Source organism: Pelophylax lessonae, assembly GCF_965119305.1.
Source record: "Pelophylax lessonae genome assembly, chromosome: 3".
Taxonomy (NCBI): domain Eukaryota; kingdom Metazoa; phylum Chordata; class Amphibia; order Anura; family Ranidae; genus Pelophylax; species Pelophylax lessonae.
In genome coordinates, this window is record NC_138770.1 from 26,757,969 (window position 1) to 26,785,110 (window position 27,142).

The following is a 27,142-nucleotide window of genomic DNA, read 5'->3' on the forward strand; positions in this document are numbered from 1 at the left end:
TCCCCCACCCAGTCGCCGGTCTGAAATAGAATTTGGGCTTATCTAGCCCACTCACCCATGCCCTTTATTATGGTCAGCTGACTCCACCATGTCCTCTCCACTGAAACAATCCTCCTCCCCTATGCTATTTATGTTGTCCATAAGGAAAAAATGTTGCACACAGTATTTTCTTTCTTCACCATGTTCTCCTCTGCTTACCTTTTATATAATCCTTCCATCCCAGACTCCCTGTCCTATGGAAGGATCCTGCCCTGGGCCGAAGCCAATAGATTTCAGTTGGGTCATTTTAAACAAACATGTATACCGTGGGCTGAGAGAACAGATCATAGATGGATTCATGGGAAGACCAGGACAAACCTAGGCAGCTGTCAAAATAAACTTTGGATAGTGCAAGATACAGGCATACACAAAAGACCACACTAGGTGCCCCCCCAGTAGTCAATAGAAGGAGAATTAGCTGCAGGACAACAGCCAGGTATTTAAAGGGTAAAAGTCTCACAACAGTTTATTACCCACAATGTGGTGGATAAGAACAGTCAAGGGAATTGAAAAAGCCAACAATACCACTGCAAAAGGTCCCTGGGCATTAATGGAAGGGTCATCCAGCCCTGTGGTGAGGGCTGATAGAGGGGCGCCAATCCAAAAGCCCTGGGAAATACGATACTTGGGGAACCAGAAGGAGCTCAGCAACGGGCTCGGGTGACATCACGGTTGGCCAGTGGGCGGGAGCAGGAAGAACCAGAGAAAGCCTCAGGGTCCCAGCATGGAACGCAAGCTTGGACAGTTGCCGTAATGACAAGTTTCGCACCCATGCACTTTATCAAGTCATGATATATCATGCTATAATATCTATATACCCTCTTAATGGCGTAATACCTATATACCCTCTTCATGCTTGTGACGGACCCCGTACTCAAGAAAAGTATGTCTGCCGTATAAGCTTCTCTTGCCTGGTACCAGCACGATCCAAGATCCCTTAGCCCACCCAGTCACTTGTCAAGACATCAGTGTAGGGTGGTAAGAAGCATAAGACTGTTTATTCAAACACAGGCACAAAGAGTTATACACTCTGGGACAATCCCCCCTCCCCTTTAGTAGCTAATCCACATACACATATACATCCCATAATAGGTTGATCCCAAGGCAGACAGAAACAACAGAACGATGGGATACAGGCACTTAACAACAACAAACCCCACCCCACCCCACCTCAAACTATCTAGCAATGGTCTATTAGATAAACTCCTACAAGCAGCCTGAAAAGGTCGAACCAATGTATCATAATATATTTATTGAGGGATATTGTTCATAAATATTATGGTCTTAAGGGAAAGAGCCCCCTTCATTCTTTCAACACAAACCACACATATAGAACCCAGGATAACCGGGGTAACAGGAAATGCTGAGTCCAGTGTGGTTGTACTGTGAGTCTGGTTAGTGCAGACCCAACTGGGTTTCTCTGTCACCCTGTGCCCCTAATAGACACAGGGTGACTTACACATAGGAGGGGCCGGGGGAGCCGGGCAAAGAGTTTCCTGACCTCTCTAATGTAATCTGGGTTCCACAAGCCCCCCGCCCAAAGTAACTCCCGCCGCAATGCTGTAATATCTATATACCCTCTTCATGCTGTTTGTGTTGTTTGCGTAATTCAAACCATTGACTATTTTCCTCTTTATTTTTGGGAAATTCAATAAAAATAAAATTACAAAAAAGAATTCCCAGCACCGTTTACCTCTCCTGTCAGCAGCTCCATCATCTTCTTGGTGACTTCTAGAATCTTCTGCATGTTGTGTCTCTCAGGTTTTAGGGAGTCACATGAAGGCACTGTTATGGTCATTCGATCACCTGACTTCAGAGGAGGACATTTCTGTATTCAGGAACCAATAGGAATATCATGTTAGAGTCCCAGAATCCCCCTCACCTCTCCGGTTAGGTCTGTGTTTGATTAATAGAGATAAGAGCGATGTCATGTGACCTCCCAGAATCCTCCTCACCTCTCCGGTCAGGTCTGTGTTTTATTTATAGAGATAAGAGTGATGTCATGTGACCTCCCAGAATCCCCCTCACCTCTCTGGTCAGGTCTGTGTTTTATTAATAGAGATAAGAGTGATGTCATGTGACCTCCCAGAATCCTCCTCACCTCTCCAGTCAGCAGGTAGATGATCTCCAGGGTGAGGTTTAGTATCTTCTCAGTCATGTGACTCCGGTCCTCCTCCATCCTCATTTGATCTATACAGGTCTCCTTGTAGACGGATAACTTTGGGAAATGAAGGTAAGAATTATTTGGATTGTATTAGTCACACAATAATAGGATGTGGATGTGAGTGGGTAGTGGGAGGTTTGCTGTACATTCAAAAACTCCTCTCCCCAGGGGAGCACATTTATTATTATTATACAGGATTTATATATTGCAGTTTACGCAGCACTTTACAACATGAGGGCAGACAGTACAATTAGAATACAATTTATTACAGGAGGATTCAGAGGGCCCTGCTCATTAGAAGTTTAGGTGGAAGGGTCAAGTGATAAAAAAGGTAATAACTGTGGGGGGATGGGCTGATGAAGAAAATGAATGTACAGTTGATAGGTGTGGGCACAATAGGCTTCTCTGAAGAGATGGAGATAGTCGGACAGATTGATGTAGGGAGTTCCATAGGATAGGAGAGGCTTGGGGGAAGTCTTGGAGACGAGCATGGGAGGAGGTGACAAGGGAGCAAGAGGGCAGGAGGTCTTATGAGGAACAAATTGAACAATTTGGTTGGTATTGTGAGACCAGGTTAGTGATGTAGCTGGGAGCAGAGTCGTGGATGGCTTTGTAAGTTGTTGTTAGTATTTCAAATTTATTTTGTTGAGTGAGTGGCAGCCAATGGAGGGATTGACAGACTAAAAGGGGGATAACTTATGTAAGGGTAAGCCAATGAGAAGGGAGTTGCTGTAGTCGAGGCGAGAGAGGATTAGGGAGTGAATTAGGAGCTTTGTGGTGTCATTGGTTAGGAAGGGGTGTATATCAGAGATGTTGCGGAGGTTGAAGCGGAAAGTTGTGGATAGTGAATGGATATGGGTCTGATAGGATAGTTCAGAGTCCAGGAATACACCTTGCACCTTGGCATGCGGGGATGGGGTGATAGTTGTGCCGTTGATTTGGACAGAGAAATTAGGTGAAGAGGCTTGTGAGGGAGGAAATAATATGAGTTTGGTTTTGGATAGATTGAGTTTGAGGAAGTGGTGTGACATCCAGACTGATTTGTCTGTTAGTAAATTAGTAATGCATGAGGAGATGATGGAGTGAGCTGAAGGATAGAAAGATACATTTTGGTGGCGTCAGCATAGAAATGGTATTAAAAGCCATGGGAGGCAATCAAGTGACCCAGAGAGGAGGTGTAGACCGAGAATAGGAGAGGTCCAAGAACAGAACCTTGGGGAACCCCGACAGAGTAAGGAAGAGGAGAAGAGGGAGTCGAATTGTAGGTGAAACTGAAGGTGCAGTGTGATAGGTTGGATGAGAACCAGCGAAGAGTACAGTCACAGAGACCAAAGGAGTGGAGTTTTTTGAAGAGGAGGGGTGGTCCACTGTATCAAAGGCAGCAGAGAGGTCCAGGAGTAGGAGTACAGAAAAGTTTCCATTGGTTTTAGCTGTTCTCTGTAAGGAGAGCAGTTTCTGTGGAGTGTTGAGAGCAAAATCCAGACAGAAGGGGATTGCGAAATTTGTTCTAAATCAAATGGTCACTCAGTCAGTTGTAGACCAGGCTTTCAAGGAGTCTGGAGGAAAAGGGGAATAAAGGAGGTGAGCATGGGGTCCAGAGAGGGCTTTTTAAAGATAGGGGTGATTAGTGCATGTTTTAGAGAGTTGGGGAAGGTGCCGGAAGAGAGGGAGAGATTTAGGATGTGGGTTAGAGAGTGTAAAATAAAGCCAGTGGGTGACTGTAGCACTTGTGCGGGAGCAGAGTCCAGGGGGCAGGTGGGAGTTGGAAAAAATTTAGCAGCCTCATCAATAGTTGCAGGATTGAATGGGGGAGGTAATGATTGGACATGGGGTGTTAAGTGGGGGATGTATCTGTACATTGGAGATCTCTTTATCATGAATTGATTCAATCTTATTGTTGAAGTGATTGGTGATCTTCTGGGCAGTGAGTGAGTTGGAGAGTGGAGGCAGAGGAGGACGAAGAAGAGAGTTGAAGGTAGAGAAGCGTTGTCTGCTTGGCAGTGAAGAGGCAAGAGTAGCATTTTCGGAGGGCAGATTTATATTGGTTGAAGTCATTCTGGGACTTAGTCTTACGCCACAGATGCTTAAGAGTGCAGCTACTTTTTCTGAAACTTCTGGTGTCATCTATTTTCCAAGGTTCAGGGCCTGATTCTGTGTGTAGTGAGGGGTGGGGGGGGACCAGCTTGTCTAGGGAGGATGACATATAACTGTTATAGACAGAAGTGGCTAGGTTAGGGCAAGACAGGGGGTGAGATTTTGTATAGGGGTGGTCAGTAGTAGAGCTGAGAAGTGTTGTGGTGTTGAAGGTTTCTACGGGTAACTGTTAGGCGGTTGGGAAGAGAGAAGGTGGAAGCCAGGGAGAGAGCAAAACGAATAAGGTGGTGATCAGAGAGTAGGAGAGGATTGTTGGACGGGATACATAGATAGGAGAATACAAGGTCAAGGGTGTTACCATCCGAGTGGGTAGGAGCCTGTATCCATTGCTTCAGGTCAAAAGAGGAGGCTAGGCTGAGAACTTTAGAAGTAGCTGTATTATTAGCATTAAAAGGGTGTTGAAGTCACCAAAAATTATTGTGGGGATTTCAGAAGAGAGAAATGGAAGAAAAGAGACAAATACAATGTGCCTCTGAAGAGGAGAGTGTCAGTAGGGGTAGGTGGGTGAAGTACCTGTTAGGAGCTGCGTAGGTCTGGAAGAGTGAGTCCGGAGAAGGCCATCATGGGGGAGGGAAGCAGGAGAAGCAGTGTCGGATTCATGAAGCCAGATTTCGGTAATAGCAAATAAGTTAAAGGAATTTGTGATAAAGAGGTCATGGAGGGAGGTGAGTTTGTCACAGGCAGAGCGGGCATTCCAGAGGGCTCAGGAGAAGGGGAGATTGGTTTTGGGAAGAAGAGTAATGGAAAACAAGTTTTGTGGATTGCGGCTGCTGCCAGAAGGTTTAGGGTGATGGGAGCATTGGGCACAGTTATATGATAGACGCCCAGGGTTCAGGGATAAATCTCCAGAGGTTAGAAGAACTGAGTGAGGTAGTGCGATTTATACGAAGGGACATGTCCCAGCGTCCTGGATGTTTTATCAGCATGTGGGTATAGAATTAGGAGGAGATGGTGAGTGCAGTAATAGGGAGAGGACAGAAAGGAGGGTGATATATAGAAGGTGTGAAGGAAAGAGAGTATAAGGAGAGAGGACACAACTACCAGAAGGAGTGGTAGAGAGCGCATGTTACAGAGTGGAAGGAGAGCTGAATAGAGAGACAGGATCACCTGCAGCCTGTTTGGTACTTTTCAGTTCAGTTTGTTATGTATGTTCACTTTGTGCAATCGCTGAAGTGCAGAACTTGAAGTGCAAATCACTTGTATAAAGAATCATTTAGAGAAAGAATCACTGAAGTAAAGAACCCCCAGCAACGTTCCCCCCAGTAACGTGCTGTCCCCATAAGGGTGCTCTCATTTTATACTGTTAAGGTTGGGGGTGGTTGTTTGTTAATTAATTAATCATAGGTTAATATAAGGATAGCTAACAATTAAAGCACGTCTTTCACATCTAAAATCAGACTATTAAGAGGGCAGAGTTTTAAAGAAAAGTATCATCATCTGCTGAAGATAAAAGACGTCACAGTGACTATGGAGGAAGAGGACGGACATGACGGGGGGGGGGGGGGTTACTGGGTGAAAATAAGATCTTATTACCTCCTCAGTCTGCTGCCACTTCCAGCGATATCTCCTCTCTACTTCCTCCCAACTCACCTCTCACCTGCAACTTCCTGTCTGTATTCCATAGAGACTTCCTGTCTGGGGAGAAGTGAGATCACCACCTTGTGGAGCTCAGAGGAACTGCGGCCCTGATAAACATCTCGGCCTTATGCTGTGTGTGTGTGTACTGTATATCCTTATAGATGGGTCATCTCCACTCCCACCAAGGAGGATAGAAATATATTACTGCTCGGGGGGGGGGGGGGGGGAGACATTTCGGGCACCTTTGATTTTGCAGTAAAATTGATTACAGATTTAGTCATGTAGAACATCTGTTATATGGATACAAAGAACCCCAGCCGAGAGTAAAGGGTGGAAATGGCTCCTAATCCCCAGATTTGGGCAATTATGTCACCAATATAAATTGAAAAAAACCTGCGCTATGTGTAACAACTCAAAAACCTACAAAAATAACTTCTACCGGACTGCTGCTGTAACAAAGGTAAGTATTCCCTTTATCAACTAGAAGAGCATTATGTGTCACAGCGCTGTCCTATTGTGTGTGCACATAAATTATTACAAATACACTAAAATATGTGGACAGGGCCGGAAAAAGGGGGGTCAGGAGGGATGGCTGCTCTGGGTGCAGTGGTTTTATTGCAGGAATGGGGGCGCCCTGACCCTAACCTTAAGGAAGGGGGGCTGCAGTTTGCCATCTTGCCCTGGATCACCTTGTCCCGGCACTGTATGTGGATACCTTCATATATAAAGTGCTAGGAGCTCAAAATAATATTCTCTGCAGATTCACTGCTCCCACTTTACACCTACTTCATTGATCTTATGGTGTTTTTCAATAGATGAAGTAAACTGAACCATGTACAAATTTATATACAACATAAAGTGCTTTGTGCTCAAGATGCTGTTCCCTGCAGATCCACTGCTTCCATTTTGCACATACTTCTTTAATCTCATAATATTTGCTGCTATATTAAATAACCTAAAAACCTGTGCAAATTCATGTAATTTGTACAACATTGTGTACTCAATATAGAGTTCTCGCAAGTCCACTGCTTCCACTTTGCATCTACTTCTCAAAAAACAGTCCACAAATGAATGAAAAGTTGATAAGGTGTGAAAGTGCTCCGTGCTCCAAACTGTGCCAGCTGTAGTGTAGCCACGCCTTCTTCCACCTCTTACACACGTGATGGTGAGGGCGCCCCCTTAGTAGTGCTTCCCCACTCACCAGAGCAATATGACTCCCAGCTTTTCAGCTACCAGAGACACAAACATCCTTCACACTCTCCTCACCTCCGATGGCAAAGGAACTGGATCCTCCTCGCTCACTCCTGCAAGTCTGCTGCGCTTTCTGTCAGTCTCCCTCCTAGACTCGGCTTCCTCCTCCGACCGCTGTTCCAGTAGGAGCTCCGCCTCTTCATACACACTCAGGGAGGAGAGAAAGGGGAAGGATATACAGTACATACACACACAGCACAAGGCCGTGTTCACACTACCAGACGGTTCTCAGGGCTGCAGTTTCTCTGATCTCCACAAGGTGGTGATCTCACTTCTACCCAGACAGGAAGTCTCTATGGAATACAGACAGGAAGTGATGTCAGGTACAGACAGGAAGTGATGTCAGATAAAAAAAGATTTTCCGGGTGAAAGGTCAGTTGGGAGGAAATAAAGAGAAGCCATTACTGGAAGTGGAAGCAGAGGAGGTAATAAGATCTTATTTTCTATTTACACCCAGTAACCCCAACCCCCCCCCCCCCCCCCCCCCCGTCCGTCCTCTTCCTCCCTAGTCACTGTGATGTCTTTTATCTCCAGCAGATGATGATACACACATATATGGTGTGGAAACTTAGAATAAACCCTTCAGGATCATAACATTACCCCACTTACGGGGCCGAAATATTCTCCTCATTCTTATTTCTCGATTACTCTTTTTTTTTACAGTTGACTTGTATTAGGTGTGGGGGATGGGGGGGTTTGTTTAGACATAAAAACAATCGTATTTGTCCCTCTTTACCAGCAGATTAAAAACTAGCAAAAAAGACTTTGTGATCTGTCAAGCCAAAGGTAAGAGACTTCTGGATCAAAACAACACTAAACTGAATGTTGCTCTGTGTAATCCCACCGGGGTCCATTCTTCCCTCATATTATCCCCCATACATCCCCATCCTAATATTGTACAACCAGTGCAGTCCACATCATTCTCTGTCATCAATTATTGGTTTACAGGGAAACCTGTATAGATCACATGACCAATGAAGATGGAGGAGGACCGGAGTCACATGACTGAGAAGATACTAAACCTCACCCTGGAGATCATCTACCTGCTGACCGGAGAGGTGAGGAGGATTCTGGGAGGTCACATGACATCATTCTTATCTCTATTAATAAAACACAGACCTGACAAGAGAGGTGAGGAGGATTCTGGGAGGTCACATGACATCACTCTTATCTCTATTAATAAAACACAGACCTGACCGGAGAGGTGAGGAGTAGAGATGTCCCGAACTGTTCGCCGATGGACAGTTCCCGGCGAACTTCGCATGTTCGTGTTCGCCTCGGCGGGCGAACATATGCGATGTTCGGTCCGCCCCCTATAATACATCATTGAGGCAAACTTTGACCCTGAACCTCACAGTCAGCAGACACATTCCAGGCCAATCAGCATACCCTTCCTCCCAGACCCTCCCACCTCCTATAAATAAGCAAGGGCAGCATCCATCTTAGATCATTTCTGAAGCAGTGTGTTACTGAGAGCAGGGAGAGTGCTGCTGTTGCTGCTGCTGTTAATAGCTAGGGACAGTTGTTAGTCAGTGTTCCCGGTCTTGTTAGTCAGTGTTCTTGGTACACTCCTGCTGTAAGGACAGCATCCTGACAGCACCCCAAAAAGCCCTTCTTAGGGCTGGTATTTGAGTTTTTTTTTTTTGGATATATATATATATTGTCCCCAAAAGCCCTTTTTAGGGCTGGGATTTGAGTATTTTTTTCTATATATTTATCAGGCATTTTTGGAGGCAGGCATGACTTTTTTGGGATTAGTGTCGGGGGGGGGGGGGTCTAAAAAGTGTACCTGTGAAGTTTCAGCTCTGTAGCATGCCCAGAACCAGAAAAAAAAAGATCATATAGGTGTAAAAGGAGGGTTCCCACCATCCCTGCTCTACTGAAAAATGATCTTTTTTTCTGGTTCTGGACATTCTACAGAGCTGAAACTTCACAGGTACACTTTTTAGACCCCCCAGACACTAAATCACACAAAAAAAGTTCTTAAAAATTGCAATTTTTGATAGAGAGCCAATTATTGGAAAAAAAAATTCTTTGGATTTAGTGTCTGGGGGGTCTAAAAAGTGTACCTGTGAAGTTTCAGCTCTGTAGCATGTCCAGAACCAGAAAAAAAAAAATTAGAATTAGAATTAGGGTTAGGGTTATTTTTAGTGCTTAGGGTTAGAGGGGTAGGGTTACTAACTCTAACCCTAAGTATCTCACCATAACCCTAACCCTATCCCCTAACACTAAACCTAACAGTAACCCTTAAAGCCCAGTTCCTGTCCCATTTTGGTCGGTTCTGGTCTGTTTGCGGATGTTTGCGGTGCGTTAAAAGGGGAGTTTGGTCTGTCAGAGTTTGGTCTGTCACTGTGAAGCGGGCGTAACCCTTACACTACCTGATCGATACAACATCATACCTGATCGTATACACACACTGGATGTTTTAAAGCACGTTATTCCAAACAATTTAGGAATGTTAGGTGATTTATGCCCTTTATGGATTAAAACCCGACTCTGCGTCAACTACGTAATTTTCCATGGGAGTTTTGCCATGGATCCCCCTCCGGCATGCCACAGTCCAGGCGTTAGTCCCCTTGAAACAACTTTTCCATCACTATTGTGGCCAGAAAGAGTCCCTGTGGGTTTTAAAATTTGCCTGCCTATTGAAGTCTATGGCGGTTCACAATGTTCGCCGGTTCGCGAACATTTGCCGATGTTCGCCGTTCGCGAACATTAAATTTTATGTTCGCGACATCACTAGTGAGGAGGATTCTGGGATTCTAACATGATATTCCTATTGATTCCTCAATATAGAGATTTCCTCTTCTGAAGTCAGATGATCATATGACCATCACAGTGCCTCCATGTGACTCCCTAAAACCTGAGAGACACAACATGCAGGAGATTCTAGAAGTTACCAAGAAGATGATGGAGCTGCTGACAGGAGAGGTGAGCGGTGCTGGGAATTCTTTTTTGTAATTTTATTTTTATTGAATTTACCAAAAATAAAGAAGTCACATCCATTGTATTTCACAACACAGGTAATGAGGAGGGTATATAGATATTACACCATGAAGAGGGTATATAGATATTACACCATGAAGAGGGTATATAGATATTACAGCATGAAGAGGGTATATAGATATTACACCATGAAGAGAGTATATACATATTACAGCATGAAGAGGGTGTATAGATATTACAGCATGAAGAGGGTATATAGATATTACACCATGAAGAGGGTATATAAATATTACACTATGAAGAGGGTATATAGGAATTACACCATGTAGAGAGTATATAAATATTACACCATGAAGAGGGTATATAGGTATTACACTATGAAGAGGGTATATAGGTATTACACCATGAAGAGGGTATATATAGAATAGATATTACACCATGAAGAGGGTATATAGGTATTACACCATGAAGAGGGTATATAGATATTACACCATGAAGAGGGTATATATAGAATAGATATTACACCATGAAGAGGGTATATAGATATTACACCATGAAGAGGGTATATATAGAATAGATATTACACCATGAAGAGGTTATATAGATATTACACCATGAAGAGGGTATATACTGTAGATAATACTCTTTAGATTACAATAGACATACAGCATACTTGGACAGTATATGCAGTAAACTGAAATAAGTCAGAGGAACCCTCAAAGTTCTGGATAGAACATGAGATGTTTGGCCATCCGATGGACATGTCTGGGTTTGGTGGTTGCCAGGAGAATGGTACTTGCCTGACTGCATTGTGCCAAGAAGAGTTGAAGCTATTATAGCTGCAAAGGGTGGGCCAACTCAATATTGAACCCTACAGACTAAGACTGGGATGCCATTAAAGTTCATGTGTGTGTAAAGGCAGGCGTCCCAATACTTTTGGCAATATAGTGTAAGTGAAGGTTTTCAGTAACCGGGAGCACCTGGTATAATAGTTTGTAGATGGAGGATATGAGGTGTGGTTGGTGTGGGCCTTGGATTCATATGTGTTTGAATTTGGTTGGTCGGTGTAAAGCTAATGATGGAGAGAGGGGGGAGAAAAATGCTTCCATTGAATATAAGAGGTAAAGAGGTTATTGGGAATATGGTGCTTAGTGTGGAATTCCTCAAAGGGTCTGAGTTTGCGTGTAACCAAATCTACAAAATGACGCATCTATAAGGAGAATTATCTGCAGGACTGTGAAAACAACAGCCAGGTCTATTAAGAGGAAAAATCTCACAACAGATTATTGACCACAATGTGGTGGATAAGAACAGTCAAGTTAATTAAAAAGCCAACAATACCTCTGCAAAAGGTCCCTGTTCCCCGCCACTTTCTCCAGACACATCACAAGCACATGGCTTATCTGTGTTGGAGATACAACAACTTTAAAGCTTAGCCTATTACAGATAGACTGCAGTTCACAAATAGGACAGTAGATGTCGCTAATGCTAAGTGATATGCTATGCATTCTCTATGATGTGCATTTCCTGTACACTGTACTGTACTTGTTGGTTATCTCTTCCTGTCTGTTGTTCTTTTTGCAATGAGGTGACATATTTGATATCTGTGTTATGTTCCAATAAAAGAAGCCAGTTCCTGTTTACTCCACAATGTCTGATCTGAATGGACTCCGCTGCACCCAGTGATCGCACTCTGCAACAGGTTATGGGCCCAGGATCCGGATAAAGCCTTATGACCAGGTGCGGCCCAGGCAGAACAAAGCCTTGAATGGGAGACAGTGTGACTTATGCGGAAATCGACATAAGGAAGCTTTCCAGTGACATCTCCAAAGACAAGTAAGATTGTTTATATATAAAGGAGGGAAAAATGGCCGGAAACTCAGAACTTAAACTCTCAGTGGCCAAGCTGAACAATGACAATTATCAGCTATGGAAGTTCAAAGTGGAAATGCTATTATCTAGAGATGACTTGTGGGAGGTTACCACTACAGAGAGGCCACAGGACAATAATCAGGACTGGGACAAGAAAAACAGACAGGCACGGGCCACCATAAGCTTACTAGTGGAGGATGATCAGCTCATACATATACGCCATGAGGACACAGCGAAAGGCATGTGGGACATTCTAAATAGACTGCATGAAAGATCCAGTTTGAACAGCAAGCTGTTTCTACTGCAGAAACTTTACAAAATGAGACTTAGCAGAGAACAGGACATGCAGGCGCATATAAATGCAATGCTGGAAGTGATTGCACAACTCAGATCAATCGGGGAGAATATAACAGACAGCCACGCAGCAGCCATGTTGTTATGCAGTTTGCCCGATACATATACTGCACTGATCAATGCACTGGAGACACAACCCGAGACAGATCTGACGCTAATGCCCCATACACACGTGCAGATTATCTGAAGACTTTTGTCTGCAGACTTACCAAAACCATATAATATGAGGTCAAACCTAAACACTTTCAATTTGTATGCAATCCGGCAGGCCCTTGCACTACATAGAAAAGGTAAATCTGAAGACAAAAGTCTTCAGATAATCTGCACGTGTGTACGGGGCATTACATTTGTAAAAACCAGGCTCATAGAGGAGTATCAGAGAAGAAAGGAATTAGTGCATGACTCCACAGAAACTGACACCAGAACCGCTCTTAAAGCTACAGACGCAAGGTTACACAGGAAAGAGACCAGAGTGTGTTTCAGATGTCACAAACAGGGACACATAAAGAAACACTGTACTATATGGAAAGCAGAGCAAAGAAGACAGCGTCCCTCTTATGCTAAACAAAAGGCCAAAGCCACAATCAATGATCCATGGGAAGGAAACTGGAATGCCACATTTAAAGCGACAGGCAACAATAAATGTCAAGGCTGGTGCATCGATTTGGGGGCAACCAGTCACATGACAAGTGATAGAAGTTTTTTCACAGAACTTGATCTGAACAACAAAGAAATTATTTATCTTGCAGATGGAAGCAAAATACATGCAGAAGGATATGGGCATGGAACCCTTGTATGCCCTGATGATGCGGGACTCAATCTAGCCATACCAGTGAAAGATGTGCTTTATGTTCCTAATCTAGAAGGAGGACTCTTATCTGTGAAGCGTCTGACAGCCAGAGGACTCACTGTAACATTCCAAGATGACAAGTGTTCAATCCTAAACGGCAACCAGACAGTAGCAAGTGTCAAGCTGGATGATCATTTATATCACCTCGACACAGTGAAGGAAAAGGTGAGACTATGTACACACAAGCACAATGACTGTATACATATATGGCACAGACGTCTAGGTCACAGACACCCAGAATGCATACAGGAACTACAGAGGAGGAATCTGACAAGGGATCTAACAATATCCCCTTGTCCAGTTACTGTTAAGTGTGAATGTTGCATTAAATCCAAAGCTACAAGAGCAACACTTCCTAAAGTCAGTCAGAAGAGAGCTTCAAGACCACTTGACTTAGTTCACAGTGACGTGTGTGGTCCCCTAAACCCACCCACACCTGGAGGCAAAAGGTACATAGTGACTTTCATAGACGACTATTCAAGATACACAGTCACCTACCTAACGCAACACAAGAGTGAAGTTTTTGACAAATTACAAGACTATATAATAAAGACCAGTAACAAGTTTCAGAGGAAGCCTCTCATACTTCGGAGTGACAATGGAGGTGAATTCACAGGATATAAGATACAAGAGTACTTAAAAGAGAATGGAATAGAACATCAAAAGACCGTTCCATATACACCAGAACAAAATGGAGTAGCTGAAAGAAAGAACAGAACTCTGACTGAAATGATCAGATGTATGCTGACAGACTCTGGACTACCACAAAAATACTGGGGTGAAGCAGCTATGACAGCTACATATTTGCAGAACAGAATTCTTTCCAGAACAATAGAGAAAACTCCATATGAACTTTGGCACAATGAGAAGCCAAATGTAAAACACCTAAGAGTTTTTGGATGCAAAGCATTCATCTAGACTGCAGTTCACAAATAGGACAGTAGATGTCGCTAATGCTAAGTGATATGCTATGCATTCTCTATGATGTGCATTTCCTGTACACTGTACTGTACTTGTTGGTTATCTCTTCCTGTCTGTTGTTCTTTTTACAATGAGGTGACATATTTGATATCTGTGTTATGTTTCAATAAAAGAAGCCAGTTCCTGTTTACTCCACAATGTCTGATCTGAATGGACTCCGCTGCACCCAGTGATCGCACTCTGCAACAATCTGGAGGTCATGGCACCTGAGACCTTCCACAAGGGTTCACCTACTGATAATGAAAGGTTCTCCCTCTTATGTAGGAAGGAGACCTTCTGGATTTATAAGTTTGGTTCCTTATCACCATATGGCTTGAATGAGGACTTAGAGATCCATAATATTGTCTAATAATAATCCTCATATCCCATTAACTTCTTTTACCACTTTGTGTGTCATACTTGTTGTAGCTGGTGGACATATTAACATTAATAGTAATATTTAATTATTTATTATTATTATTATTATAGTATACAGGCAAATATTGCCCTTTTTATTATGTTCTTTTTCTGATTGATATGACGATATTTTGTACATTTGTGATTATACTGTAGAGTTTGTATTTGATGGCAACTGACTCAATGGCAGCCATAAGCATGGATGGGTTAAGTGGCATCCAGATCTGCATAGCTCCGCCCACTCCCTGCCCCTCTATCGGGACACATACAGCCCAAATATTTCAGTTGCCTTTATCCCTATAACTTGATAAGGCGCATACGCGCAAAACACATCATCACGGCAACTTTACGAGCTTGCATTCCATGCTGGGACCCTGAGGCTTCCTCTGGTTCTTCCTGCTCCCGCCCACTGGCCAACAGTGACATCACCTGAGCGCGCCGCTGTGCTCAGTCTGGTTCCCCCGAGTGTCAGTATCGTATTTCCCAGGGCTTTTGTATTGGCGCCCCTCTATCAGCCCTCACCGTAGTACTGGATGACCCTTCCATTAATGCCCAGGGACCTTTTGCAGTGGTATTGTTGGCTTTTTCATTAACTTGACTGTTCTTATCCACCACATTGTGGGTAATAAACTGTTGTGAGACTTTTACCCTGAATAGACCTGGCTGTTGTTTTCACGGTCCAGCGTGGTCTTTTGTTTTGTGTATGCCTGTATCTTACACTATCCAAAGTGTATTTGACAGCTGCATAGGTTTGTCCTGGTCTTCCCATGAATCCATCTATGATCTGTGCCCTCAGCGCTCGGTATACATGTTTGTTTAAAGTGACGCAACTAAAATCTATCGGCTTCGGCCCAGGGCAGGATCCTTCCATAGGACAGGGAGTCTGGGATTGAAGGATTATATAAAAGGTAAGCAGGAGAGAACATGGTGAAGAAAGAAAATACCGTGTGCAACATTTCTTCCATATGGACAACATAAATAGCATAGGGGAGGAGGATTGTTTCAGTGGAGAGGACATGGTGGAGTCAGCTGACCATAATAAAGAGCATGGGTGAGTGGGCTAGATAAGCCCAAATTATATTTCAGACCAGCGACTGGGTGGGGGATGGACAGACCAGGACATGAAAGACTGGAGGTGGGAGGCATAATAATAATTTAACCACTTCCCACTGGAAGGCCGTCATATGACGTCCCGGTCTGGAAGTGGTGATATCTGGATGATGGGTGCAGCTGCAGGCATCATCCAGATATCTTTCTTTTCAGCCAGCGATTCCCTATCTTGTAAAAGCCCTAGCTGGTCATGAGCTGCTTGATTTACAGGCAGCGGGAGGGGATGTCCTCCCCCTCTCCTGCTGCCCTCCAGTGCCATAGAGCTGAACAAACGTCTAAATGACCCCAGATTTCTCCATAAAGAGGATCTGTCATGCCTTTTTCCTATTACAAGGGATTTCTTGTAATAGGAATAAAAGTGATAAAAAAATAGAGTTGGTGTACAAATAAAATATTTTAAAAAAATTAATAAATAATAAAAAAGTTTTAAAGCACCCCTGTCCCCTCGAGCTCGCACGCAAAAGCAATTGCATACATAGCCTGCGCCCGCATATATATATAGGATGTTCAGACCACACATGTGAGGCATTGCTGTGAACGTTAGAGAAAGAACAATAATTCTAGCACTAGACCTCCTCTGTAACTCTAAACAGGTAACCTGTAAACATTTGGAAAGCGTCCCCTATGGAAATTTTTAAGTACCGTATAGTTTTGCGCCATTTCACTAATGGGTGCAATTCTAAAGCATGACACACGTGTTTGATATCTAATTACTCGGCATAACATCATCTTTTATATTTTACAAAAAATGGGTTGCAGTATCTATGGTGTTTTTTTTTTTTGTTTGCTTTAAAATTTAATAAAGTGTATTTTTTCCAAAAACATTGTGTTTGAAAAATTGCTTCGACCGATATTTTATTCTATAGGGTCTTTGCTGAAAATATATATATATATATATATATATATATATATATATATATATATATATATATATATATATATATATATATTTAATGTTTGGGGATTCTGAGTAATTTTTTAGCAATGAAATAATGATTTTTACATGTAGGAGAGAAATGCCAGAATTGGCCCGGATGGGAAGTGGTTAACAGGTCAGGTGCTCCCAGACCGCCCCTAGATCTCAGCCAAGCAAAGTGGATTGTGCTATGCGATGGGAATTATGGTTTCAGCTGAGAAAGAGGGACTTGGACCGGGAAAGTCTCCAATAGGTACAGCAGTTTGGGGAGGAACCACATTTTGAAGACATTTACCATGCCTAGCCAGGAGATATTATACAGTAAGCATCCCATTGTTTCAGGGATAAATGTATGTCTTGAAATAAAGAAGGAAGGTTAGCTTAGTATAATGAGGAGAAGGTGTCACATGAATAGCGAGGTATTTGAGGGAACAGGTACACTAGTGATACGAGTAAGCGGATTGTAAGGTGCCCAGAGTTGTGGGAGGAATGTTGATAGAAAGATCCTCGATCTTAGAAGTATTAATCTTATACCCCGGCAGTGTACTCAGGTAGATGAGTGACAATTATTAGTAGTTATAATTTATACACAGCATACAATGATTGTTTTATTTTATATTCAGAGTGGAAACCTTGGGGATGATAATATTGATGTTAAAGAAGAGTATAAAGAGGAGGATGAGGAGTATGGAGTGATGGAGGAGTTTTCAGAAGGACACAAGGATATGATGGAGCCACCTAATACCAGGAACCCACCAGAGAGATGTCCCCATCCTCTGTATTCCTGGGATTCCACACAGGAAGGTCACACCATCCCTCACTGTTACAAGGTTGGTGCGAAGGAGTATCTAGAACATGGACTTGTGGAGATGATGTGTGGATTATTTTTTGTGAGCTTATATTTTACAGATGATTTTTCTCTCATTTTTTTTAGGGTGAAGATCTGATAGATATAAAAGTTGAGGTTAAAGCAGAAGAAGAAGAGAGGTATGTGAGGGATGATCAGCAGTCTATGGAGGAGGATGGAATAACGGGGACATTTATAGAGAAGGACACTCCTACAGAGATCAGCACAGGTGGGTCATTAACACTAAATACATTCCTCCACCCATACTGCTCACTGATTGGTCCAGAGTGCCCAGGTCTAGCAAGATCTCTGACCGCAATTTTCCCAGATTTGCTTGCTCTGATATCTGCTGGCTGTGCCGTGTGTATAGTCTGACCCAAGTCACTGAGTGCAGTCTCAGGAGATGGGAGGCAGCGGCGTGGGACCTCTGCAATTTGTCTCAAGTAACATATACGCTTCCACTGATTGCTGAATACCAATATTATGAGTCCTGGCCCCCGCACTATATACTCAATGTTGTACATTATATACTCCTGACCCCTGCACTATATACTCTATGTTGTACATTACATACTCCTGATCCCTGTACTATATACTCTATGTTGTACATTACATATTCCTGATCCCTGCACTATATACTCTATGTTGTACATTACATACTCCTGATCCCTGCACTATATACTCTATGTTGTACATTACATACTCCTGACCCCTGCACTATATACTCTATGTTGTACATTACATACTCCTGACCCCTGCACCATATACTCTATGTTGTACATTATATACTCCTGACCCCTGCACTATATACTTTATGTTGTACATAATTCCGATACTGTATAGTCCTAACTTTTGTATCCTATATAATAAGTTGTACATTACATAGGCCTTACTTCTTTTGCACCCATTTTCTACCAGCTGGACATTTTATATCTGATGATTCGATTGAAGCACAGACATTTACATGTTGATAATAATGTGATAACATCCTCAAACTTTGGAACCTTAAACAGAAAGTGATATTTGGGGAGTAGTCAACCCAATGATGGTGGTCTTCAGAATCAGTCCAGTCTTCATCCTCACTCTCTGACCTCTGGTGGGGCTCAGCCCCACTGTTATTTATGACTAAATAAGGAAGTGCAGGACTTCTTGTGTTGGGAAGATGACAATGAGTGATAGAGGGGGGGGGACACTCGTCCTATAATCCCCGCCTCACTGTCACTCCTATAAAAGACAGTTCTCGTTGTTTCCTCACTCTCTGACTAAGGCCCATGAAAAAAGAAATGAACTGGTAGGAGATCAGAGGACCCATTTACTAGTTACCTTGAGGGGGAATTGTAAGATCCTCAGAGACAAAGCTGCCTGATGTGGGCGGAGTCCTGGTTTAGGGGAACCAATCTGCTGATGTCTAGTAATAATCTATGTATTTCTATTTTAGTAGATGGACTGGAGATGAGGAAAACCTCAGAGGATTGTCTCACTTTGTCTCCAGACTGTAAAGAAGAAGATGAGGACATCACACAGTATAGTCCAGGAGAAAACCCGGCTACCTCAAATGTCCTTCCGGCACCACACAGTGTAGATGGACCATTGTATTCCTCTTATCCTGAGGAACCTCAGACTGTGAGGGACGGTGCCGGACCATCGTATTCCTCTTCTCCTGTGGAACCTCAGACTGTGAGGGACAGTGCTGGACCACCGTATTCCTGTCCTGAGTGCGGGAAATGTTATTCACAGAAGTCCAATCTTTACAAACATCAGAGATTGCACACTGGTGAGAAGCTGTATTCTTGTTCTGAGTGTGGGAAATGTTTTTCATGCAAGTCCTATCTTTCCACACATCAGAGATTGCACATGGGTGAGAAGCCATATTCCTGTCCTGAGTGCGGGAAATATTTTTCAGCGAAGTCCAATCTTTCCATACATCAGAGATTTCACAGGGGGGAAAAGCCATATTTCTGTTCTGAGTGTGGGAAATGTTTTTCACAGAAGTCTGATCTTTCCAAACATCAGAGATTGCACACTGGTGAGAAGCCATATTCCTGTCCTGAGTGCGGGAAATGTTTTTCAGTGAAGTACCATCTTTCCAGACATCAGAGATTGCACACTGGTGAGAAGCCGTATTCCTGTCCTGAGTGTGGGAAATATTTTTCAAGGAAGTCCACTCTTTCCAGACATCAGAGATCTCACACTGGTGAGAAGCCGTATTCCTGTCCTGAGTGCGGGAAATGTTTTTCAGAGACGTCCCATCTTTCCAGACATCAGAGATTGCACACCGGTGAGAAGCCGTATTCCTGTCCTGAGTGTGGGAAATGTTTTTTACGGAAGTCCACTCTTTCCAGACATCAGAGATTGCACACGGGGGAGAAGCCGTATTCCTGTCCTGAGTGCGGGAAATGTTTTTCAGCGAAGTCCAATCTTTCCATACATCAGAGATTTCACAGGGGGGAAAAGCCATATTTCTGTTCTGAGTGTGGGAAATGTTTTTCACAGAAGTCTGATCTTTACAAACATCAGAGATTGCACACTGGTGAGAAGCCGTATTTCTGTCCTGATTGCGGGAAATTTTTTTCAGAGACGTCCCATCTTTCCAGACATCAGAGATTGCACACCGGTGAGAAGCCGTATTCCTGTCCTGAGTGTGGGAAATGTTTTTCACGGAAGTCCACTCTTTCCAGACATCAGAGATCTCACACGGGGGAGAAGCCACTTTCCTGTCCTGAGTGAGGGAATTGTTCCTCCCTGAAGTCCTGTCTTCCTGTACATCAGGGGTCCCAAGCAACCCTGGAGGTGTATTAGGGCCTTGAGTGTGGGAAATGTCTTCTATATGAATGTTGGTGGACATGTGGGGAAGAAGCACACCCTGATATACACCTCAGATATACTCCATGGCTGATCTTCATCATGTAAGAAACACTTCATAAGGAGATCAGAGATCACTAGAGACATGGATGAAGTGTTGTCCCGTGTTGGCCATTGATAGCAGGAGAAAAATAAAAATGGAGTCCTTACCTTTCATTGGCTGAGTACATTTTGTGCGGGAAGATTTCACAAACTCTTACAGATCTGGTTGGTAAAAATGTGTTGATGAAATGTGACCCGCATTCACCCAGTCATGGTGAATTGGGATTTCCTATAATGGTCAGTTCCATCTAGTGGCCATAACGTGCTTTCCTGACAGATGTCTATGGCAGCATACGTTTGGGTAGCCCCGCCCTCGTTCCTCCCCCATAACACGCCACCCCCATCCATGCCTGGAGAGTAGGCCCTGCCATCGGCGGCCATTTGCATTGGATGGGAGCCCAGCTGTTAGCGGGTGACCATTAAGTGTTAGACACATGAAATGCGTTTCGGTGCGAATACAAATCCGGACAAATTTTTGGTTATTCCTAGATTCGGATGTATCCAAATCTCCAAATGAAATTGTAATAAATTTAGTTTAAATCTGTTCAAATTTATTTCATTTATTCATTTTCTAACAAATTCCAACTTTTCAGAACAATTCGAATTCGGATCAGTCAAGAAACAATTGACCGATGCAAATTCTGTGTGAAGAAATAGCTGGTTGTTAAGCAGCAAGCCGGGAAGCCGACCGCCCGCATCCTTACCAACCATGACTCATCAGCTGTCAGCGGGCTTCCCCACTGACAGATGAATGCAAAGATGCAAAGAAAAGAATGCTGGCATTGCCCGGCAATAGAAAAAACGGCGTGCTCCCCCCCCCCCCCCAGTCCATACCAGGCCCTTCGGGGCCAAAATTAGAAAAAAAAAAAAAACAGCGTGGGTTCTCCCCTAAAATCCATACCAGACCCTTTACTTTATCCCAGCATGCAGCTTGGCAGGTCTGGAAAGTGGAAGGGACGAGTGAGGGCCCCCTCCTCCTTAACCATACCAGGCCACATGTCCTCAACATGGGGGGGTGGGTGCTATGGGGAAGCTCTGCCACCCCACCCCAAAGCACCTTGTCCCCATGTTGATGGCCTGTGCTTGTGGGGGTCTACAGGCAGGGGGCTTTTCATAATATGAAAGCCCCTTTTACCAAGGGCCCCCCAGATCCCCCCCCCCCCCGCCAAAAAAGAGACTCCCCCTAAGCTCTGCACAAGTCCCCACCCACCGTGATAGACCTTACGATTGCCCGCCTATCACTCATTTATGCTGCAGCCACATCCACACACAGCCAGCATCGAACTGTATTCCGGCCACAGAAGGGGTGAAGAAACGGCAAATTGCCGTCAGAGAGAAAGGCATTCCTGCCATCTCCTCTGCTTAAATCCCCGCAGTTAACCGGACATACACATAGACGAACGGCTCGATGAGTATCCTGTAGCAGTCCACAGCAATACCTGCACTCCAGTCATTATATTCAATACCGCTGCAGCCTGTACCCGCAAATTATATCACACTAGGCATTTTTTCTCCCCATTTTTTCTCTGATTGACTGAGTCTAACTATCATATTGGGTTTTTTTCCCCTGCTATTAGTAATACTCCCATTCAGACGGATCCGAACTTCCTAAGGAGTCAATCAAGAAGATCCTACATTACCCCACATATGCAGGATAACACCATGACATAATTTTCCTTGATATCATGATCATGTGCACCGGCCGGTACTGTCATTATCTGTTGTCTCATGTTTTGTCAGTCTTGTTTCTTGTAGTTATCACTGGTCACATTACAATTGTAACTTGCACGGATGTACATTGTTACATGAAAATGTATTAATAAATATCTATGAACACATATTACTGTGTACCCCTACTTATTTTACAGCCAACATTCTCTAACCCACTTATATTCTGCAGCCTATGCAGAATACTTTGTTTATATAAACAGATTGCCAAGACCCTGAAACTGAGCTGCAGCACAGTGGCCAAGACCATACAGCAGTTTAATATGAGAGGTTCCACTCAGAACAGGCCTTGCCATTATTGACCAAAGAAGTTGAGTGCATGTGCTTAGCGTCATATACAGAGGTTGTAATTGGGAAATAGACATATGAGTGCTGCCAGCATTGCTGCAGAGGTTGAAGGGGTGGGGGATCAGCCTGTCAGTGCTCTGACCATATGCCGCACCCTGCATCAAATTGGTCTGCATGGCTGTTGTTCCAGAAGGAAGCATCTTCTAAAGATGATGCACAAGAAAGCCTGCAAACTGTTTGCTGAAGACAAGCAGAATAAGGACATGGATTACTAGAACCATGTCCTGTGGTCTGATGAGACCAAGATAAACTTATTTGGTTCAGATGGTGTCAAGCGTGTGTGGGGGTAACCAGGTGAGGAGTACAAAGACAAGTGTGTCTTGCCTACAGTCAAACATAGTGGTGGGAGTGTCATGGTCTGGGGCTGCAGGAGTGCTGCCAGCACTGGGGAGCTACAGTTCATCGAGGGAACCATGAATGCCAACATGTACTGTGACATACTGAAGCAGAGCATGATCCCCTCCCTTTGGATTCCAACATTATAATGACCCCAAACACACCTCCAAGACGACAACTGCCTTGCTAGAGAAGCTAAGGGTAAAGGTGATGGACTGGCCAAGCTTGTCTCCAGATCTACACCCTATTAAGCATCTGTGGGGTATCCTCAAATGGAAGGTGGAGGAGTGCAAGGTCTCTAACATCCACCAGCTCTGTGATGTCATCATGGAGGAGGGGAAGAGGACTCCAGTGGCAACCTGTGAAGCTCTGGTGAACTCCATGCCCAAGAGGGTTAAGGCAGTGCAGGAAAAGAATGGTGGACACACAAAATATTGAAACTTTGGGCCCAGTTCGGACATTGTCACTTAGGGGTGTACTCACTTTTGTTGTCAGCGGTTTAAACAATAATGACTGCGTGTTGAGTTAATTTGAGGGGACAGTAAATTTACACTGTTATACAAGCTGTACACTCACTACTTTACATTGTAGCAAAGTGTCATTTCTTCAGTGTTGTCACATGAAAATATAGAATAAAATATTTACAAAAATGTGAGGGGTTTACTTACTTTTGTGAGATACTGTAGATGAGTTCTTGCTGGAAAAAATATTTTAAGCAACAGACAGCATGGATTCTGAAAGACAGAAGTTGTGAAACAAACCTAATTTCTTTTTATGAGGAGGTAAGTAAAACCTTGGACAGAGGGGTGGCTGTGAATGTGGTATACTTGGATTTTGACACAGTTCCCCACACACGGCTAATGTGTAAGGTAAAGTCTACAGGCTGGAAAAATCTTTTTGTAAATGGATAGAAAACTGAGTAAAATACCAAATTCAGTGAGTAGTGGCTAATGATTCTTACTCTGAATGGTCCAAGGTTGTCAGTGGTGTACCCCAAGGTTCAATGTTATTAGTGGTGTACCCCAAGGCTCAGTGTTGGGACCCTTATTTTTTTATATCTTTATAAATTATGGGGGGTCTGGGATTTTAGTCTTTGCAGTGGAATAACGTCCTTGCAGGATGTCTCCAACTTACAAGCTGACTTCAATGCACTGCTTCATTGGGCAAATACAGTATGTGGCAAATGAGGTTTAATGTTGATAAATGTAAAGTTATGCATTGGGGGTAAGAATATGCATGCATCATACATACTAGGGGGAGGTACAACTGGGGGAATCCATAGCGGAGAAGGATCTGGGTGTTCTGGTGAATCATAAGCTTAATAATAGCATGCAATGCCAAACTGCGGTTTCCATCTTGTATCAGAGAGGCATGGACTCCAGAGAGAGAGATATCATCTGTACAAATCATTAGTAAGACCTCATCTGGAATATGCAGTTCAGTTTTGGGCTCCAGTTCTCAAAAAGGATATCGGGGAACTGGAGAAAAGGCAGAGAAGGGCAACCAAACTGATAAGAGGCATGGAGAAGCTCAGCTATGAGGAGAGATTGGAGGAACTGAATGTATTCTCTCTTCAGAAGAGGAGATTAAGGGGGATATGATCTCCATGTATAAATACACAAGGGGGGATATGATCACCATGTTTAAATACATAGGGGGGGATATGATCTCCATGTATAAATACATAAGGGGGGATATGATCTCCATGTATAAATACATAAGGGGGGATATGATCTCCATGTATAAATACATAAGGGGGATATGATCACCGTGTATAAATACATAAGGGGGGATGTGATCTCCATGTATAAATACATAAGGGGATATGATCACCATGTATAAATACATAAGGGGGGTATGATCATCATGTATAAATACATAAGGGGGGATATGATCTCCATGTATAAATACATAAGGGGGGATATGATCTCCATGTATAAATACATAAGGGGAGATATGATCTCCATGTATAAATACATAAGGGGGGATATGATCTCCATGTATAAATACATAAGGGGGGGAATATGATCTCCATGTATAAATACATAAGGGGGGGTATGATCATCATGTATAAATACATAAGGGGGGATATGATCTCCATGTATAAATACATAAGGGGGGGGGATATGATCTCCATGTATAAATACATAAGGGGGGATATGATCTCCATGTATAAATACATAAGGGGGATATGATCTCCATGTATAAATACATAAGGGGGGATATGATCTCCATGTATAAATACATAAGGGGGGGATATGATCTCCATGTATAAATACATAAGGGGAGATATGATCTCCATGTATAAATACATAAGGGGGGATATGATCTCCATGTATAAATACATAAGGGGAGATATGATCTCCATGTATAAATACATAAGGGAATATAATCACCATGTATAAATACATAAGGGGGGATATGATCACCATGTATAAATACATAAGGGGGGATATGATCTCCATGTATAAATACATAAGGGGGGATATGATCATCATGTATAAATACATAAGGGGGGAATATGATCTCCATATATAAATACATAAGGGGGGATATGATCATCATGTATAAATACATAAGGGGGGATATGATCTCCATGTATAAATACATAAGGGGAGATATGATCTCCATGTATAAATACATAAGGGGGGATATGATCTCCATGTATAAATACATAAGGGGAGATATGATCTCCATGTATAAATACAGAAGGGGGGGATATGATCTCCATGAATAAATACTTAAGGGGTGATATGATTACCATGTATAATTACATAAGGGGGGGATATGATCACCATGTATAAATACATAAGGGGGGGTATGATCAATATGTATAAATACATCAGGGGGGATATGATCCCCATGTATAAATACATAAGGGGGGATATGATCCCCATGTATAAATACATAAGGGGGGATACGATCTCCATGTATAAATACATAAGGGGAGATATGATCTCCATGTATAAATACATAAGGGGGATATGATCTCCGTGTATAAATACATCAGGGGGATATGATCTCCATGTATAAATACACGAGGGGGATATGATCTCCATGTATAAATACATAAGGGGGGTATGAGCTCCATGTATAAATACATAAGGGGGGATATGATCATCATGCATAAATACATAAGGGGGGGATATGATCACCATGTATAAATACATAAGGGGGATATGATCTCCATGTATAAATACATAAGGGGGGATATGATCTCCATGTATAAATACATAAGGGGGGATATGATCTCCATGTATAAATACATAAGGGGGGTATGATCACCATGTATAAATACATAAGGGGGGATATGATCTCCATGTATAAATACATAAGGGGGGATATGATCTCCATGTATAAATACATGAGGGGGGATATGATCTCCATGTATAAATACATAAGGGGGATATGATCTCCATGTATAAATACATGAGGGGGGATATGATCTCCATGTATAAATACATAAGGGGGGATATGATCTCCATGTATAAATACATGAGGGGGATATGATCTCCATGTATAAATACATAAAGGGTCCATATAGTGAACTTGGTGTAGAGATATTTAATTTCAGGTGATTACAGAAGACAAGGGGACTCTTTACATCTAGAGGAAAAGATATTTAACCTCCAAACACTGAAAGTCTTCTTCACTGTAAGAGATGTGGAATAGATTCCCTCAAGATCTGGTTTTGACCAGCTCAATAGATTGTTTAAGGCTACATTCACACCTGAGCGTAGCGTTTTCGCGCGTTTTTTTTACCGCGATTTACAGGCGTTTTTTGTGCAGGCGTTTTTTGATTGAATAGATGCCAATGGAAAACGCCTGTAATCTGCCCAAAAAGAAGCTCATGTACTTTTTTGAACGTTGGGCATTTTGCTTACAGCGTCAAAACGCACAGATGTGAACAGGGGCCATTGAAATGAATAGGATTTGTCTTGTTGGGTGTTTTGAGAGCTGATCCTAGAGCAGAAAAACTCTCCAAAAACGCCCCAAAACGCCTAGATGTGAACGGAGCCTTATAAAGAACAGAATTATTTTCTAAATGCACATAATATAACTGAATACTAATATTTATAGGTAATAACCTCAGGGGAAGTTGATCCAGGGAATATTCAATTTCTCTGTCGCTCATTGACAGACGTAGTCCTCTTTGATTCTCATCAATAGGGTTATGCTGCCTCCACAGGAGTAGGACTAGGCAGAAAGAAAAACGTTCTGGCTCCACCCTAGGGGCAGTCCCAGAGGGTATATCCTCCCTCTCTCTGCTACAGGATGTCAGTTTTTTTCTGTCTAGTCAGGAGTAAGGACCTAAGTTCCTTGCTAAGATCTTTTTGGTCCTGGCAAGATTTTTTAGAAAAAATATTT

The 27,142-nt window shown here is 43.0% G+C and overlaps 3 protein-coding genes across 3 annotated transcripts in view; 1 reads left to right on the forward strand and 2 right to left on the reverse strand.

Annotated features, from left to right (window-relative positions):
- Positions 1-27,142, reverse strand: part of LOC309550260 (uncharacterized protein) — a gene marked incomplete at both ends in the record, with an annotated part of 1,652,360 nt that overhangs the window by 702,651 nt on the left and 922,567 nt on the right. The gene's annotated exons all lie outside the window — the stretch shown is intronic.
- Positions 1-27,142, reverse strand: part of LOC309549831 (uncharacterized protein) — a gene marked incomplete at its 5' end in the record, with an annotated part of 163,935 nt that overhangs the window by 4,693 nt on the left and 132,100 nt on the right.
- LOC309549830 (uncharacterized protein) lies at positions 518-26,446 on the forward strand (the record flags this gene model as incomplete). Its single annotated transcript, XM_082250331.1, has 3 exons — positions 518-613; positions 19,133-19,988; positions 26,349-26,446. 3 exons carry the CDS (start codon positions 518-520, stop codon positions 26,444-26,446), a joined length of 1,050 nt encoding a protein of 349 aa, XP_082106457.1.